Source organism: Panicum virgatum, chromosome 5K (genome assembly GCF_016808335.1).
Source record: "Panicum virgatum strain AP13 chromosome 5K, P.virgatum_v5, whole genome shotgun sequence".
Classification (NCBI taxonomy): domain Eukaryota; kingdom Viridiplantae; phylum Streptophyta; class Magnoliopsida; order Poales; family Poaceae; genus Panicum; species Panicum virgatum.
Window position 1 is genome coordinate 38,138,344 of NC_053140.1, and position 16,718 is coordinate 38,155,061.

General features: G+C 45.5%; 1 protein-coding gene across 1 annotated transcript; it reads right to left on the reverse strand.

Moving 5' to 3' along the window:
- Nucleotides 1-1,398: 1,398 nt before the first annotated feature.
- LOC120707302 (thiamine phosphate phosphatase-like protein) lies at nt 1,399-3,122 on the reverse strand. The gene is made up of 4 exons (XM_039992181.1): nt 2,879-3,122; nt 2,647-2,768; nt 2,339-2,540; nt 1,399-2,004 (listed from the first exon to the last, which is right to left on the reverse strand). Exons 1-4 carry the CDS (start codon nt 3,041-3,043, stop codon nt 1,648-1,650), a joined length of 846 nt encoding a protein of 281 aa, XP_039848115.1. The 5' UTR covers nt 3,044-3,122; the 3' UTR covers nt 1,399-1,647.
- Nucleotides 3,123-16,718: the final 13,596 nt, after the last annotated feature.

Here is a 16,718-nt window from a genome sequence, read left to right on the forward strand (position 1 = left end):
TAGAGTTATGCTCTTGTGTATAGTAGCTTTGATGTGAAAGTTGGTGCTGTTCTAGGTGCAGTACTCTTGATCTTATGCAGACTGACATTTTTCTTGGAGCACACTTATCTCTGGATTGTATATGTTGGAACTTGGAAGGAACTGTGAGCAAGGTTTGAAGACTTTCAAGCAGACCCCTAAAAAAAGACTTCCAAGCAGGTAATTTCTGAAGCCTTTTTTCAGCTCACAGATACAATTATTTAGGCATTTTGAGTTGTTGCCCTAGTTTGATGGATTTGAGATATGGAGACAAGGTTCCTGTATGTGTTCTGAAAAGTGGATTGCAGCGAGATACTGAAGTTTTGAGAATGTTGTTGACATTTATGCACAATATGGGTGCCTCACAAGTCAACTATTGGTATACAATCGACTGAAAGAAATATGTGTTCTCATGGGTATGCTAGAGTTGTAAACATAAAAGACGATAGAATGCCTCCATTCAATGTTGCAAGCAAACAAAAGGCCTACTGGTATCGCACTAGCAATCTCCATAAGTGTCTGCACTGATTTGGCATCCTTAGCCTGCAGGCTCCTACTGCATTAAAAGGGCAGTCAAATTCGTTCGGGACAATTCAAATATTCGACTCGAATTGACATGTATGTGGTGTGAGAGCGTAACAGATGCTATGATGATCGACGAAGTTGCATGGAATGCGGCCATCTGTGGTTGTTCTAAATTCTAGCAGTGGTCATGGATGCAAGGCACTGGAGGCTTTCCAAAGTTAATAGATGAGGGGAAGAGACCCCAAATGATCTCAATTCTCATTTGTTTTCTGTCAGCTTGTACTTGTGCAGGGAAATTTGACAAATCGAGGAACTACTTTATACAGTTGAGTAGTAGTGTTTGTAGAGTTATCCCTACAATGGAAGTCTGCTTGTACGGTTGATATTCTGGTGAAGGCTGGAAAACTTCCTGAGGCTGAATCGCTTACTGATCAGACACCATTTATCGCAGATGCAACCATATTGAGGAAAATTACAGGAGCTTGCAGTATACATGGAAAACTGCCAGGTCATGGGAGTAAACAAGGAACCAGGGTTTAGCTGGATTGGAAAATGGATGTGCATGTGTTCTTGATGCAAAACGGATGCTCAAAATATAAAATTTTCTTCATGTGTTTCCACCTGTTCAGCTGTGCATTTTATTCCTGCAATCCAAAATGCTACTAGTGGGCTCTTATGGTGTCCACACACACAAGTCAGACCAGAAGCAATTCAACATATGGGTGGTTCTGTGTGCAGATGAACAGAAACTTAAATGTAAAACCCTGAATTATTACCACTGAAAATACTACCTGTTTGTAGCATAAATCTCTTGACCTTTTTATCTGATGTATTTAAGAAGCTTAACATACTGAATTTCGGCTCTGGAAACTTGGATATGTATTTACTTGCGTCACTAGCAATTCAGTCTCGATTAATATTTTTCGATGTCATGCTACAGTTTATTGAGTGATAGTGCCCAGAGTATCCATCTGCTAAATCGCTACATTTTGAATGCAGACTGAGGACTTCTATCAATAATGCAGACTGAGGACTTCTATCAGTGGAGGCATACGGAAATCAGGCACTCATGCCTGTACTTGTAAACTAAGAATTGATCACTGGTCAGTGTGGCACACGGAGAGCCTGATGGTGGCCTACTTCAGTGGATGCTGGTTTGCTCATCTCGCATTTGCTGCAATCAAATTGGGACACCTGTGCAGGTGGGGTGATTATCTTGTCGACCAACTTAAGTAGAGTCTTTTCCAGTTCCTCGCCACTATTCCATGGATGAACTTCAGCCTTGAGAAGCTGCTTGTTGCTGCAGATGAGTTTCCACAGGGAGTAGTTCTCCTTTGGCATGACATAGTCCCCTTCACCCAGCTTAAGGGATGGGCAGTAATCTCCCTTCCCGTCACCTATGTAGATGAAATGCTGGTTCTTGGTGCCAGCTGTTGCCTGGATCCTCTCAATTATCTTGCCCTGCATATGGTAAGCAACCTTTCAGTTTACACTGAACTATCAATGATACATACACGACTTAATATGAACAATATACAGAGGTTTTAGCCTTTTAGGAGAAAGAAAGCTATAAAATTGCTTTAGAATACTATACTGTTACTATGCCTTAAATTCAGAGATTCAGATTGCAGAGCACATCATTATCCTACTACAGTACTAATATCTGTAGTGATTCTTTTTTGGATTGATCTTGCTGTTTCCTTCGTCTGCACTCTACACTTTCACGTGTGGTGATTGAAGGATTGCAAAGTTGACATTGAACATCTGAACTGATCCGCTGTCCTACTGTCCATACCTTGCACATGTTCTCAGGGCAGAGGCTGCACCCGTGGGGCGCGGCCGCAGTATCGTGGAACGGCGAGATCCTGAGCCTGCCATCAGCGTCGACGCGCGCTGGGTTGGTGCTGATCTCGGAGAAACAGCCGAGCACGCCGTGGTGCGCCAGGACGGTCTCGATGAAGAAGGTGTTGGCGTCGCTGACCACCCTCAGGTCGCACCTGCAAACAGGAGCAGCGTCGCCAGAGATCAATCCCAAACGGCAAATGCTACAGCGCGAGTCAAGAACTCATGAGCATGGCGGACGGGGCGGGGAGCGCGGCGCACCTTAACGCCGCCGCCGTCTTGATTGCGGAGATGACGTGCGCGTCGAGCGGCGCGCTCCTGAGGCAGTCGCGGATGTCCTCCGCCGTCTTCCCCCGCGCGTGCAGCTCCGCCATCATCCTGTCCTGGAGAAAGTGGAGGAGGAGCAGCAGCGAAGGCGGCGGGGCATCATTCATTCGTCTGCTCGATCGATGCGGGGGGATTACCGGACGGGGAGACGCGTCGCGCGCATTACCATGAGCGGGTTCCAGCGCATAGTGGGGCGCAGGCGTAGGAAGGCGTCGGCGGCGCCGAGCTTGGTGATGACCCAGTCGTCGCTGTCCCAGTCTATGATGGTGCGGTCGAAGTCGAACACCACCGCCGCGCCGGTGGCGGGGGCGGGGGCGGGGGCGGACGCCATCGGCGGCGGATGGCAAGGGGAGGAGGGGGCAGCTCTCTTCCGGTTCTCAGGTGGGACGCGTCTTCTATTCTGCGCCGTGGGCGGCGGGTTGGGTGGCGCTGTCTCCTCTGGTTTATATAGCCAGCCAGGCACCCACCTGGCGGGCCGCTGACTACTTGGGTTTGCGCGTCGCGTCCTCGCCCACACGTGACACGTGACACTTTCTGGGTTTGCGTTTTGCTTTGAGCGGCTCTTTTATTTTTATCTTTTTTTTCTCCCAAGTCTTGCAATGGATTTAGAATTAGACTGTTAAAGTTAAGTGCTAAACTTTAGCATCTATTAGCAGTTTAGCACTCATATCTTTATTAAAAAAATTAATTATGGCTAAATTTAAGTCTATCGTATTAGCACTTCTGTTTGAAATTTTGGGTAGGTTAGTACTAAAGTTTAGCACTTTTAGACATTATTATTGTTAGTGCTTGGATCCGAATACCAGGCGTTAGGTGCGACGCGTCTTCTATTCTGCGCCGTGGGCGGCGGGTTGGGTGGCGCTGTCTCCTCTGGTTTATATAGCCAGCCAGGCACCCACCTGGCGGGCCGCTGACTTGTTGGGTTTGCGCGTCGCGTCCTCGCCCACACGTGACACGTGACACTTTCTGGGTTTGCGTTTTGCTTTGAGCGGCTCTTTTATTTTTATCTTTTTTCCCCAAGTCTTGCAATGGATTTAGAATTAGACTGTTAAAGTTAAGTGCTAAACTTTAGCATCTATTAGCAATTTAGCACTCATATCTTTATTAAAAAATTTAATTATGGCTAAATTTAAGTCTATCGTATTAGCACTTCTGTTTGAAATTTTGGATAGGCTAGTACTAAAGTTTAGCACTTTTAGACATTATTATTGTTAGTGCTTGGATCCGAATACCAGGCGTAGCTGAATTGCATTCCAAATGAAACAACCTGTACGAAAGATGTTTAATTGGAGGCGCTGTGGATGAAGCCTCAACTGAGCTGGAAGCAATCTTCAGACCTTAGCTTGGATGTTTTCTTGATCCAGTTGGTTCACCATGACACCATCCAATCCAAATAATTTCTCCCCTTCCTATGTCAACTCCGGATAGAGACCTCTGAACTTTTGGCCATCCTGGTGCCGTTTCATGTGTATCCTTTCATCGACCAGTGTATGTGTATCCCCCGTTACGCAAGCGACCGTTGCTGCCCTTCGTAACAGCTACTCAACGTGCCCGCGCCGCCATCGATTCTTTTAGTTCCTTTCGGTTGTTATTCATATCAGCACACAATCCTGTTCCAAGTGCACACTGGCTACCTTACAGTCAGCTGAATTTCTCAGCCTTTCCTCCTGAAAATTCCTACTAGCTGAAGAAGAAGAAGAGAAAAAAAAATCTTGTGTTTTCCACACAGGCCATGCCTCCATGATGTCGCACGTCGTGCCGTGTGGTGTCACAACGTTCAGGTACGCTGCATCAGGGCTTCACACCAAGCAAGAATCGTATCGAAGTATCAATTGGTAACCATGATGACCGACAGGAACAAACAAATCGCTGCGCCATTTCGTGGGAAGCGCTCTGTTTGCTGGGAGTAGTGGCGTCTTGTCCTTCATCACAGAGACCCAGTTACAAGCCTGCTAGTTGCATCACGCGTCACCAGCACCATACTGGTGCGCGTTGCCGGCAGACACCTTGATTTTGCTAGCCGTTCACTACTTCCGTGCACCTTTCAGCCACGCCTAACCAAGCTAAATCATTGTAACACCTCATGTGTTAATCATTTGTAATTAAGGCTAAGCACAGTCATTAATTACAAAACTATACGGCAAAACTTCACAAAACCAAAGTTTGGGTCTCAGCTCAGCCGGACCGGTCTGACTGGTCGAGACAACCGGTCTGACCGGCTGAACTGGGTTTCAACTATTTTTGGGCCCCACATCATTTAAATCACTCTCTCTTTCTCCCAACAACTCACTCATCATCACCACCCCGTGCTCAGCTCGCCCCTTCCGAGCTCTCCCTCCCTCCAAGCCCCAAATCCGCCAATCCACCCTTTCCACTTGATTCCAAGTCCAAGGAAGGATCAAATCGGCATGGTGGGTCACTCTCTCCACGATTTCCTCCTTGGGGTGGCCGGGATTCAAGTTCTTGTGCACAAATGAGCTCACTCAAGGTATATACACTTGTGTCGGCCGATCTCTTTTCCTAGGGGGTTCTAGGTGATTTCCTCTGGTCAAAAGCATTCACATGTACCCCTGAACTAGTTCCTAGAAAGGGTTTGGAGTTGGTGGGCGATTTTCGCCGCGCTAAGGAATCCTAGGTTTTGGTCTGGGTAGGACCGGTCTGGCCGGTCGGAGGGACCGGTCTGACCGGTAGGGGTCCGAACAATCCGGCCATGTGTTCGGATACTCCGGGTTTGTGGTAGTCTGGACATTCCGAGTTTAGGTCCGGATTCTCCGGATTTGGGAGTCCGGATACTCTGGATTTTTGGTCTCGAGTCGCACACAGGCCAGACCGGTCTGACCGGTTTGGTATACCGGTCTGACCGGTGCTAGCAGGGCTGAGAGGGTTCAATTAGGGTTAGTTGGCACAATTGGTTAGAAATTAATTTGGTTGTTGATTACTTGTAATTTTTGCAAGTCATGCATGCTTTCTCTCATATCATATGCATATGCACACGTGTTGCAGCCGCGGCGAAGGAGGTTGTGTACGAGGTGGTTGCGAAGCCACAGGGGCAAGCCCTGTAGCAGGAGGATCGTGGGGAGTCGGCCCAAGGCCCATCTCACCCTAGCACTGAGCCGCAGACTCAAGGCAAGCCCCGGTGCACATCCTGTTATTTGAAATTATGACATATATATGTATTTATTACTTGTGCATTACGTTTCATGAGTTGATTGGAACCCTAGTTGCATGATCCCTAGGTTTCCCTAAATTCTACTAGCATGTATAGGACGATAGAAATGCTATGCTTAATACTTCTCGATAGAAGTCGAGTGACTTCTTGCACTCGCGAGATATAGGATATTTAGAAGTCGAGTAATTTTCGGTTACTCGCGAGATATAGGTTATATACTTATATACAGTACCTGAGTTGTTGAAATTGACATGGAAATATGAGACCGTGCGGGGAATGATGATGATGTATAGGTATGGCAGCAGGACAGGGTTCCTGGGTGTCTTAGCCCCGTCCTAGTCGATTGAGGACCGTACCGTTGTTGGCCCTGCTGATCATGTTTGAATTGTACTAACCGCATGCCGGGAGTAGGAGGTAGTCGAAACCGGTAAGCCGAGTATTGCCTTGTTTCGAAAGTACAGAACTTCAACCCACCCCTTAGGGCGAGTCGAGTGACCGCGGAGAATTGGGATGCATATATTTACTTTTGGTGGTCTCTCGTAGGGCTCGGCTGACTATATGCAGGTGTGACGGTTCTGTAGTTCGAGACAGGGAGGGGAAATGTTGGTGTTTGGGGTCTGACGGGGCTTTTGCGTGCCGTGTTGGTTAGGTTCACCTTGCAAGGTTAAATCGGATTGATTCGCCGTCAGTCGCTCTCGGATATGAGCACCTTGATCACCGAGTCACATCGTTGTCCATGATATAATGATAATTATACATATATGATGTTGAACACATTGAATTATTATTCATTGCACCACCATATTTGCTATAGTTTGTTCATGCAAATATTAGATTAGAGATAATTTACATAGAATCTGGGGCTAAAATAATGAAAGTAAGGAATTACTTTAGTCGTTTTTCTACAAAATAACCACCAGCCAAAAGCCTTGCATGTCTAGATATGTGGGCTAAGTTATACCCACTGGTCGGGTAAGTCTTGCTGAGTATTAGTTGCTCATGGGTTTTTGCTACCCAAATTATTTTAGGACCCCAGGACGTCGACTTCTGCCCCTATTGTGTCAAGTTCATCCGCCGGGATGCAGAGGGGTGGCAGGTCGTGGAGCGAGACCCTTAGGTTAGGGAGTCGGCGGGGTGCACACTTGAGGGCTAAGTGTGCAGCCCTCTGTTTTTGCTACCCTCATGTCCCTTAGATTAGAGACCCTTAGGTTTTTTGCTACCCAAATTATTAAGCTAATGCACCTAATGTGTTCAAATGACGGCTATTACGGTTAATTTAGAATTTTAATTAGGCGGTTCCGTCACAACCATCCACAAGTTGATACGTGATCTAGCCATGTATCATGCCCCTCTCTCTCATGGGACATGTGTCATGATTATTGAATAAGTGCAGGATGACAAATAGCAATTGTGTATGGCTGCCATGCAGTGTCTTCCACTTTTGGCTCAATAGAATAATGAGGACTGACGGATGGATGGGTGGACAACGCAGGCTGTGCTCGTGAAGGAACTGTATGCTCGTAAGAGTGACCGGTAAGATAGCATATGGCACAGCACCGGAGACTAATCTTTTTTTTTTCTAAAAAAACATTTCTCGACTTCCTTTTCTTATGTGAGTCTCTCGTTGACAAGAAATAAAGTTGGACACATGTAAAACAAGGGTCATCCAAGCTTATCTTTTTTAGTATGAAATACTTTTGTTAAGCTGTCAAGAGTACAATGATTTGGGATATTAAGATTTTTTTTAAACAAAAGACGTGCATGGGTGTACGTCCTCCTACAATTTTTTTTAGCGGAATAGTTTCATTCCATTAAAACCATCGGCACGGCAGGGCAGGCAATGATCATGTATGGACGATTGTCGTTGCATTTGAATGCCTCCGTGCCTCCGTGGTTCATGTTTTGTGTTGAGCATCTCCAAAGTTCTGGCCAGTGTGGTAGGTATTGACAGCCTAAATTGGTAAATACCGTGGCCTCGTGCGCGGCAGCTAGAGAAAAAGGTGACGGCAACTTGGCCGGAAGCGTTCCCTTGAGCCAGCTGGTCAGCCCCCAAGCCGGCGATCCAGTTTCAGTCCCGGGTGGCATCGGGAGGCTCCCCCGCAGCCTTCCCTCTGAAAAAAAAAAATCATCTTGCTTCGAGAAAAAAAACCCTTCATCGGAAGCAGAAAACAGCAAAGGTGAGGAAAGTTGCACTGAAATGCGCACACTAGTTACTTTTGATATATTAGTAGGATAATGAATTAGGACAGCATGATTCGGAAACATACGTTTGTCGCGTTACCACGTAAGTAGAAATTCACTCTGTTTCGCTGGGCTGGAGCTGGTGGCTGGTGCTGAAGTGGTGTGAGAGAAAAACACTATTGGCTGGCTGGTGGCTGGAGGCTGGTGCTGTAGCGGTGTGAGAGGAAAACACTATTGAGCTGGAGGCTGGTGGAGTTGCCGAACACAGTGATTATCTGCTTACAATTTTATTCAGGACTTTGTTCTTTATTTGTTACATGTGCTCACGTATATAAACCTGCAACGATGAATTTGGCAAGCGACGGAAGCAGTATAAAAATTACGGGAATTAGTTGAGGAAATTAGTATGTGAGATTGTTTTTAGTCCCAATTCGTTTGTTTGGCATGAAGATTTAAGATAGGTGGCCGAACATAACTCGGTTAGGTTTTAACTTTTTATGGTGGAATCTATGCAACTAAGTTCAAATCCTAGACTCAATACTGGTGCTCTAGTATATTTTTGGGTTTGTTCCAAAAACTAATATCACTATTCGTCAATGACAGGCGACAGGTGCTCATGTTTTTTTTTTTTGAATTTACTCAAGAAATTGATGACGCATTATTCCTTCAGTACTAGGTGATGTGCCCAGCTACATTAATACATTTGTGGTGATTTTGTCAATACAGAAATCGTCATGCTTAGTCTTTTTGGAGGTGTGGAACGATCTAATCTAGCGTAATCTTTATAAAAAAAGATCTAAGCTAGCGCAACGAACAATAAAATTATTTCTCGGGCTTTTTGAATCGACGGGTTTAACCTGGGCCGGACAGCTTGCACAGGGAAGGGGTGTTAGCCCATTAGCTCTCGTGACAATGTCATTGGGCCCAGCTCCATTCCGTATCTGTCGCTGTAGCAATGGGCTGTTGTTGTTTTTTTATGGTAATGCTCGCGACTTTATTCAAGGAGCCGTGCGATCACGGACCAGCAAATCGTTTACAAAATCAGAGAGGGGATACATCCAGATGACAGGATGATCCGGGTCCCGACCACGACCATAACGAGCTAAGTTGTGAGCAACAGTATTACAAGACCGAGTAACATGGACAACCGAGCAAGAATTAAACATGGTCGCCAGCAAGAATTTAGCTTCTCGGAACAGCACACCACCTTGAGCTAGATCGTACTCATTAGATTGCAGGGCGTTCACCAGAGTTGTTGAGTCAGTCTCCAAAATAATGTTTTGCATGCCCTCGGATGCAGCCATCTGTAATGCTTCAATGCAAGCATGCGCCTCCGCGCACAACGCATCTCTGACCACCGTCAAAAGACCTGCGCCCGCCAACACTGCAGTTGCTTGATTGTCACGAACAACAAAGCCCCAAGATCCCATCCGATCCTTCTCCCAAAAGGCTGCATCCACATTTATCTTCCAGACATCTGGCGGCGGTGGACACCAACGCGGAACCTGAGATTCTGCAACTGATGAATCGCGAGATACAACATTCTCCTTTCTTGGGCCTAAAGCTGACCGAGCTCTGAAAACCACCTCTTCTGTTGTTCTTCGTTGCTCTCCTGCATTTGCTTTGTTTCTTGCATCCCACCATGCCCATAGTAGACCAATTATCAGTAGCTTCTTCTCCTCAGTCATAGCTAGAATATGTGCTGTCACCTCCCTTGATGAAGCCAAATTATTCAGCAGTATTCTGTCAACCTCCAGATTCACAGTCCTCCAGCACATCTTGACATATTTGCATTTGAAAAAGCAGTGCCCCCCATCCTCATCTAGCCTCAAGCAAACTGGGCAGCGAGTGTCAACCTCCAAACCACGTCTGCAGATATTGCGTCGAAGAGGCAAACTATTATGAGCAAATCTCCAGAAAAAATGTTTCACCTTTGGAGGACAGTTCAGCTTCCAAATTCTCTTCCACTCTAACTCAGAAACGCCCTGGTCCCCTGCACGCGACACATCTGTACTTGAACTACAGCCACCATGCTGTCGACGAGCCTCCCTTTCTTTCCCAGCATTCAGAGTGTGGTATGCCGACTTAACTGAAAAGACCCCCTTCTTATCATAATGCCAGGCGATTAAGTCGTCCATGTCATGCTTAATTGGTATGCTGAGGATGCGCATCCAATCCTCCTCCCAAAATACAGTTTTGATTAGCTCACAGTCCCATGTACCAGTGGTTGGATTTATCAGCTCAGAGACTTTTGTCATCAGTGTGTGACCTCTGGGTGTAATCGGACGCCTGGTAACTCCATCTGGGATCCAAGGATCCAACCAAATATTAATCTGCGTTCCGTCACCAACTCTCCAGATCAACCCCTCCTTTAAAGCCTGAATACCACGAACAATACTCCGCCATGAGTATGAAATACCAGGCTTTTCCTGTACTTTTAACAGTTCACCATCCGGGAAGTACTTGGCCCTGAGAACACGGGCACACAATGATTCAGCATTAGACAATAGCCTCCACCCCTGTCTAGCGAGCATGGCTACATTGAACAGATGCAAGTCTCGGAAGCCCAAGCCACCATTCTCTTTTTGTGTGCACAATGTATCTCTAGATAACCAATGCATCTTATGCTCATTTTCTTGCTGCGCCCACCAGAAACGGCAAATCATTGTACTAATAGCATCACATAACTTTTTGGTGAGGTCAAAGCAAGACATAGCATAGCTAGGAATTGCTTGTGCCACTGCTTTAATCAAGACTTCTTTGCCAGCTTTAGATAGAAGTTTCTCCTTCCACCCTTGTATTCTTTTCCAGACTCTATCCTTAAGATAAGTAAAGGTTTTCTCCTTCGATTTCCCCATATATACCGGCAGCCCCAAATATTTCTCATTGCGGGCTTCAACATCAATATCAAGAGCAGCCATTACTTGTTGCTTGTCTGAACTCTTGGCATTTTTACTGAACATAACTGAAGATTTCTCCTTGTTTATAGTCTGCCCCGAGCAATCCTCATACAGTGAGAGAATATGTTGCAAATGATTTGCACTCCGTAAATCAGATTTCAGGAGAAGCAAAGAATCATCAGCAAACAAAAAATGATTGATGCTCGGTGCACCCTGGCACACCCTGACACCTTCCAAATCACCCCTCTCCTCAGCTGAAAGGAGCAAACATGAGAAAGCCTCAGCACATAATAAGAACAAATAGGGAGATAGAGGGTCCCCCTGTCGCAGACCACGCTCAGGTACTATCACATTACTTAGCTCACCATTCACTTTTATTTGGTAAGACACAGTAGTCACACAGTTCATGATGACCTTTACCCAACGCTCATGAAAGCCCAACTTCTGCATCATTTTCTCCAAAAAGCACCATTCAACCCGATCATAGGCTTTACTCATGTCGAGTTTCACTGCCGCAAAGCTCTGATGTCCACTCTTCTTGGTCTGCATATAGTGCGTTAGTTCATAAGCCAATAGAACATTATCGGTGATCATCCGTTCAGGCACAAAAGCGCTGAGGAATGTTGAGTACTCTATCCTGCTTGTGATGAGTGAATTGTCAACCGTGCGGTGTGATCGTACGCTTGGTCTTTGGATTGCAGGTACACGGGCGTCGAGTGTCGACGGAGAGTTGCCGTGGAGGAGCTCGGGCCTGGCGGCAGTTGTGGCGTCCACTCCTGGATCGAGGACGCAAGCGGCGACGGAAGGCGGGTTTTTTGGTTTGCGCCACAAAACCAAGGGGGTGGACGGCGGTTGAAGACGCCAAATCGTGGAGGCACGGGCGTCGGTCTCGGGACTGACAGAGGCGACGGGCGTCGACGGCATCTAGGACCTCGCTGCGGGCGAGGAGGTGACGGGCGTCGGGCGGCGTCTAGGGCCGTCAGAAGGCCGAGGCGGGAACGGCGTCTAGGGCCACGGTGTGGAGGCGGGAATCTTCCCGCGCGAGGAGTTTTGGCGGTTTTCTCAAAACCGGCCACCTACCCGGGTTTCGCGGACCCTCCAAAACCGCGAACCAGATCTTCATCAACATGGCAGCATCGTGGAGAAGACTTCGTTTCGAAGAAAGAACCTGAGCCGTCAGATGAGATCGTGTACAGGGGGATGCTGCAGACCAATCGGTCTGACCGGTCCCTGGCACCGGTCTGACCGGCCTAACCAACCGGTCTGACCGGTCTCGGTGGGTATATATACCCCCACCAGCCTGTGGCTGGTTGAGTCTTTTGAGTCTTTTCAAATCCTTTTCGTTTTTCCTTTCCCCCTTCCTCTGCTCTAGGTTAGGGCCAAGGACTCCAACGCAAAAGAGGGTTAGGGTTTAGCTAATCTCTCAAATTTAGTGGGTAGGATGACGGGCGGATGGCTCTAGCTTTGTATAGGTGAATTCCTCTGAAATTTATGAATGAAATCTTGTTGAGATCATCTATGTGTGCTGAGTATTCGTCATCCCCTTCCTCTCTTGCGTTTTTGGTTTGAATTCTCCTCTTTTGGTGTGTTTTGTGTTTGGAGGAGAAAACCCCATGGATTCGTGGTTTGCTGGACTCGTTGTGATGATTCCTATCCATCTAACCTAGTGCTAAACCCTCTGGAATCACGAGTTCACCCGAATTGGATTTGGTGAGTTCTTGAGAAAACCCCAATCCTCTTTGATCTTCCTCTAAATTCTCTCGATCTGTTAATCTTTTGAGAAAGATCTTTTGAGGATATGTTCACGGGGTAGATGCGAAGCTATCCTCCAAGTTTCGTTGGATTTGGACTTCGTTTGCTCTAGATTTGCCATTTGGAGCTTTGATTGCGGGCTGTCTGGGAGCGACCGGTCTGACCGGTCTGTGAAACCGGTCTGACCGGTCTGGGACATCTGCTCCAGCCCGACCGGTCTCAGTGGGCGGTCTGACCGGTCCCCTCTGCTGTGTTCTGCGATTCGCATCGAGTTGGCTCTTTTGCTTCCGCGAAGTTCTCTAGGGTGTGCTGCTGTGAGATAGCTAGTCCATAGCTATTCTCATACCTTAGGTTGAGGGTTTGTGGTGATTTTCGGGAAATAGGCCGACGGATCAATTTCGAGAGAAATTTTGATCGGCTCCCATTCACCCCCTCCCCCTCTGGTCGCCGGTTTTGGTCCCTCAAGCGCTCTGATTCAGAGCAATGATCTCAGGCAAAATAACCTTCAAACGATTTGATAATTCCTTGGAAGCAATCTTGTAGACCACATTGCACAAACTGATTGGCCGAAGATCTTTCAGGTGTTCAGGATTTGGAACTTTTGGTATTAAGACCACCACTGTTTCATTCCATCCCACTGGCATGGCTCCCCCTTCAAGCAAATTCCTCACTTCACGTACAACATCATTGCCTACAATATCCCAAAACTGCTTATAGAAAAGAGCAGGCATACCATCCTTTCCTGGTGCTTTCAATTCCCCCATACTATCAAGCGCAGATTTTATTTCATCGGCAGAGAACTCCCGAAGCAGGAAATCATTCATCTGGGGCGTGACCTTCGCATGGACTTGATCTAGCAGCTCATCAAAGCGGGTACCTGCAGAGCTACGGAACAAATTTGTATAAAAGTTAGTTATAAGGTCCTGAATCTCCCCTCCTCCTCCACAACTCCTCCATCCTCCCTCACGAGCTTCTTAATTCTGTTCCTCCTTTTCCTCTCAGAGGCAAAGGCAAGGTAAAATTTTGTGTTTCGGTCTCCATTTTTCAGCCAGTGGGCCTGCGCTCTTTGGCGCCAGTACAAGTCTTGCTGCTCCTCCAGCTTTTCTAACTTGTATTTAAAAATCTCCTCCCTGGCAACATTTCTCCCATTAATCGCCCTCTTCCTACACTCCTCTAAACATCTCTTTGCGTGTTTTATGCGTTTCTCAAGATCTCCCAAGACGTTTCTGCTCCAATCCCATAACTCAGCACCAACTTCACGCACTGCATCAGCCACACTACCATCCCGGGCATTCACAGTGAGCTTCCATGCATTGTTCACAATTGTATTGCAGTGCTCCTCCTGTACCCAGCCCGCCTCAAAGCGAAACGTATGCCCCCCCCCCCCCGACCTCCTACCACCACCATTCTCTTCATTCATCACCACAATAGTCGGTCTATGATCCGAATGACATGGCTCGCCATTTATAACCCGGAAATCTGGGAAGCAGCTACACCACGCCGCATCCGCCACTGCTCTATCCAAGCGCTCCCTGATGTATGCATCACTTGTGTGACTCTGGTTTCGCCACGTGAAAGGATCACCAACAAAACCCAGATCAGTCAGAGCACAATCATCCAACGCCTCCCTAAATCGGTCCATGCAACTCTGCAACTTCGGTTGTCCCCCCTCTGCAATGGGCTGTTGTTTAGAAGTGTCGAGCTTTGCCTTTTACTATTTCACAAAAGGTAAGTGCTATTCTATTCTGCTGGCGCGCGTCCCCTCTCAACCTGGCCTTCCTCCGCGTCGCAGCCCAACGTCCCACATCGGACCAGCCCATAATTTTGGCCCCTGTGCCTGCCTGCGTAGCTGCTCACGCCATCACCTAGTTAACTACTAGGTTGAGGAAATGAACTTTGTTTTGATACGAAGCTTCTATAAAAAATATTTTATCTCATTTACATTATCTTCGTTTTGAGAACCGATTATACCATTATGTTCTACACTACAAGACGAATAAAACTAGACCCCACTTGCATATGTTTCGACAGGATTTTGTACTAGTATTAACTTATGTATAAATTTAAGTTTGATATTATTGAATAAGTTGCCACGAAACGGAAAGTTTTCATACGAATAAGATATAAATTGTCACATATATAAATTGTCACAAACATAAGATGTCAATAGATTTACCACACAGTTTATATGTGTGGCAACTCATGGTATAATAGGTTTTATTTTTTGGCAACTTTTGTTTTATATGTGTAACAACTTTTTATTTTGTGATAATTTGTATATAAACTTATAACAACTTATATGTACCGTTATGTTTTTGTGGCAACCTATATGTATAACAAATAACAACTTATATATGCATAATGTAGCAACTTTTTCAATAATATAAAACTGAAATGTAAATATTAGTTGCTACTAGTGCATCTTATGTATATGACAGATTTTATTTGTGACAACTTATATTTTATAACAAATTATGCTTTTGTGACAACTTATAAATACTTTTTATGACAAATTTTATCTTATATGTTTGGAAACATACATCTTATATGTGTAACAACTTTTGTTTTACAGATACAATAACTTTTATTTTATGGCAACTTGTATTTAAACTTATGACTATGATAATTTACTTTTTTTTCCATTACTTACATGTGTGCCATCTTTTGTGTTTTGTGATAACTTATGTATATTATGAATTTTATTTGTGACAACTTATGTATATTATAAATTTTATTTGTGACAATTTATGTTTATCATAATTTTTGCTTTTTTTTGGCAACTTTGTTATTATATGAACTTATAAATATTTTTTGTGACAACTTTTATCTTATATGTGTGACAACTTATATCTTATATGTGTGGCAACTCCTTTAATAGTATCATACTTAAATTTTCACATAAGTTACTACTAGTTGAAAACGTTTACAAAATATATGCAACTGAGATCTAGTTTTGTCCGTCTTGTCACGAAGAACACAACGGTGCTATCAGTATTCAAAATGGAGATCATATGAACGAGATAAAATATTTTCTATAAACAAGTTGCATGTTAAAAAGCTCTTACTACGTGCTATATATGGGTGGGTAAGATAGTGAGACAAGTATAGCTGGAAGAGACATGTGAAGGCAGACCATGGCCGTGTAAGATTCCAAAATCGGAAAAAAAAAGAAGGGTCACGCGATCGCCATTTGCGCAATGCGTCGCGCGATATCCCGGTCCTTCACAAAAATGACAATATTCTGCAGAAACACTACCACTCCGTAGACTCCCTTTTTTTCCTTTAGAAATAATTTGGTTTTATCCACGGTAGAGTGCCCCATGGTGATGCATGCACACGCATACAAATTCAGCACATCTTACTCGTATCACCACCTCGCGCATGCAGGGGCACAAGTAGGCCCCGACTAGTCATGAATCAAGTGAGCCAACGAACGAGTCATGAGCATTTTGTTCAAGGTTTAAGCACAAGGCACAACCATGTTTATTTTTTTTTGAAACGAACCTAGGAGAGCTGCCCGCTATATTAAAAAGAAGGATGCCCAATGGGCAGGAACAAAAGAGTTAGCACTGTACAAAGCTCGAGCACAGGTCTTCACAAAAATGAGAAAAATTTGCTGGCCAAAAAAGAGAAAAACAAAACAAAAGTAACAAACACCCCAACTAAGCCAAGAGCGCAGCCAAGTACTTGGCGCCTGCCGCCATCCAATTGCTCGCTTGGTCCTTAATCCTAGAGATCAGCCTCAGGCATGATGATTCCTTATGCTTGAAAATTCTTGCATTGCGTTCTAGCCAGATCTCCCAAATCACCAGCATGACGAGGCTGCGTAAGCCTTTTGCATCATTTGAGGGCAGCCGTGCAATCATGGTCCACCATTCCTCCATCGATTGAAAAGTTTGCCATGCTGCCGGATGTAGACCATCCACTTTAGCCCAAGTGCTGATGTCGTCCCAAATTTGCTTAACAAAGCGACAATCTGCAAATAAGTGGATCCCACTTTCTGG

Coding starts and splice junctions, on each gene's coding strand:
- LOC120707302 (XM_039992181.1), bottom strand. CDS start 3,043: ATGGCGTCCGCCCCCGCCCCCGCCCCCGCCACCGGCGCGGCGGTGGTG. Junction 2,541..2,646: donor AAGACGGCGGCGGCGTTAAG/GTGCGCCGCGCT, acceptor TCCTGTTTGCAG/GTGCGACCTGAGGGTGGTCA. Junction 2,005..2,338: donor GCCCTGAGAACATGTGCAAG/GTATGGACAGTA, acceptor TACCATATGCAG/GGCAAGATAATTGAGAGGAT.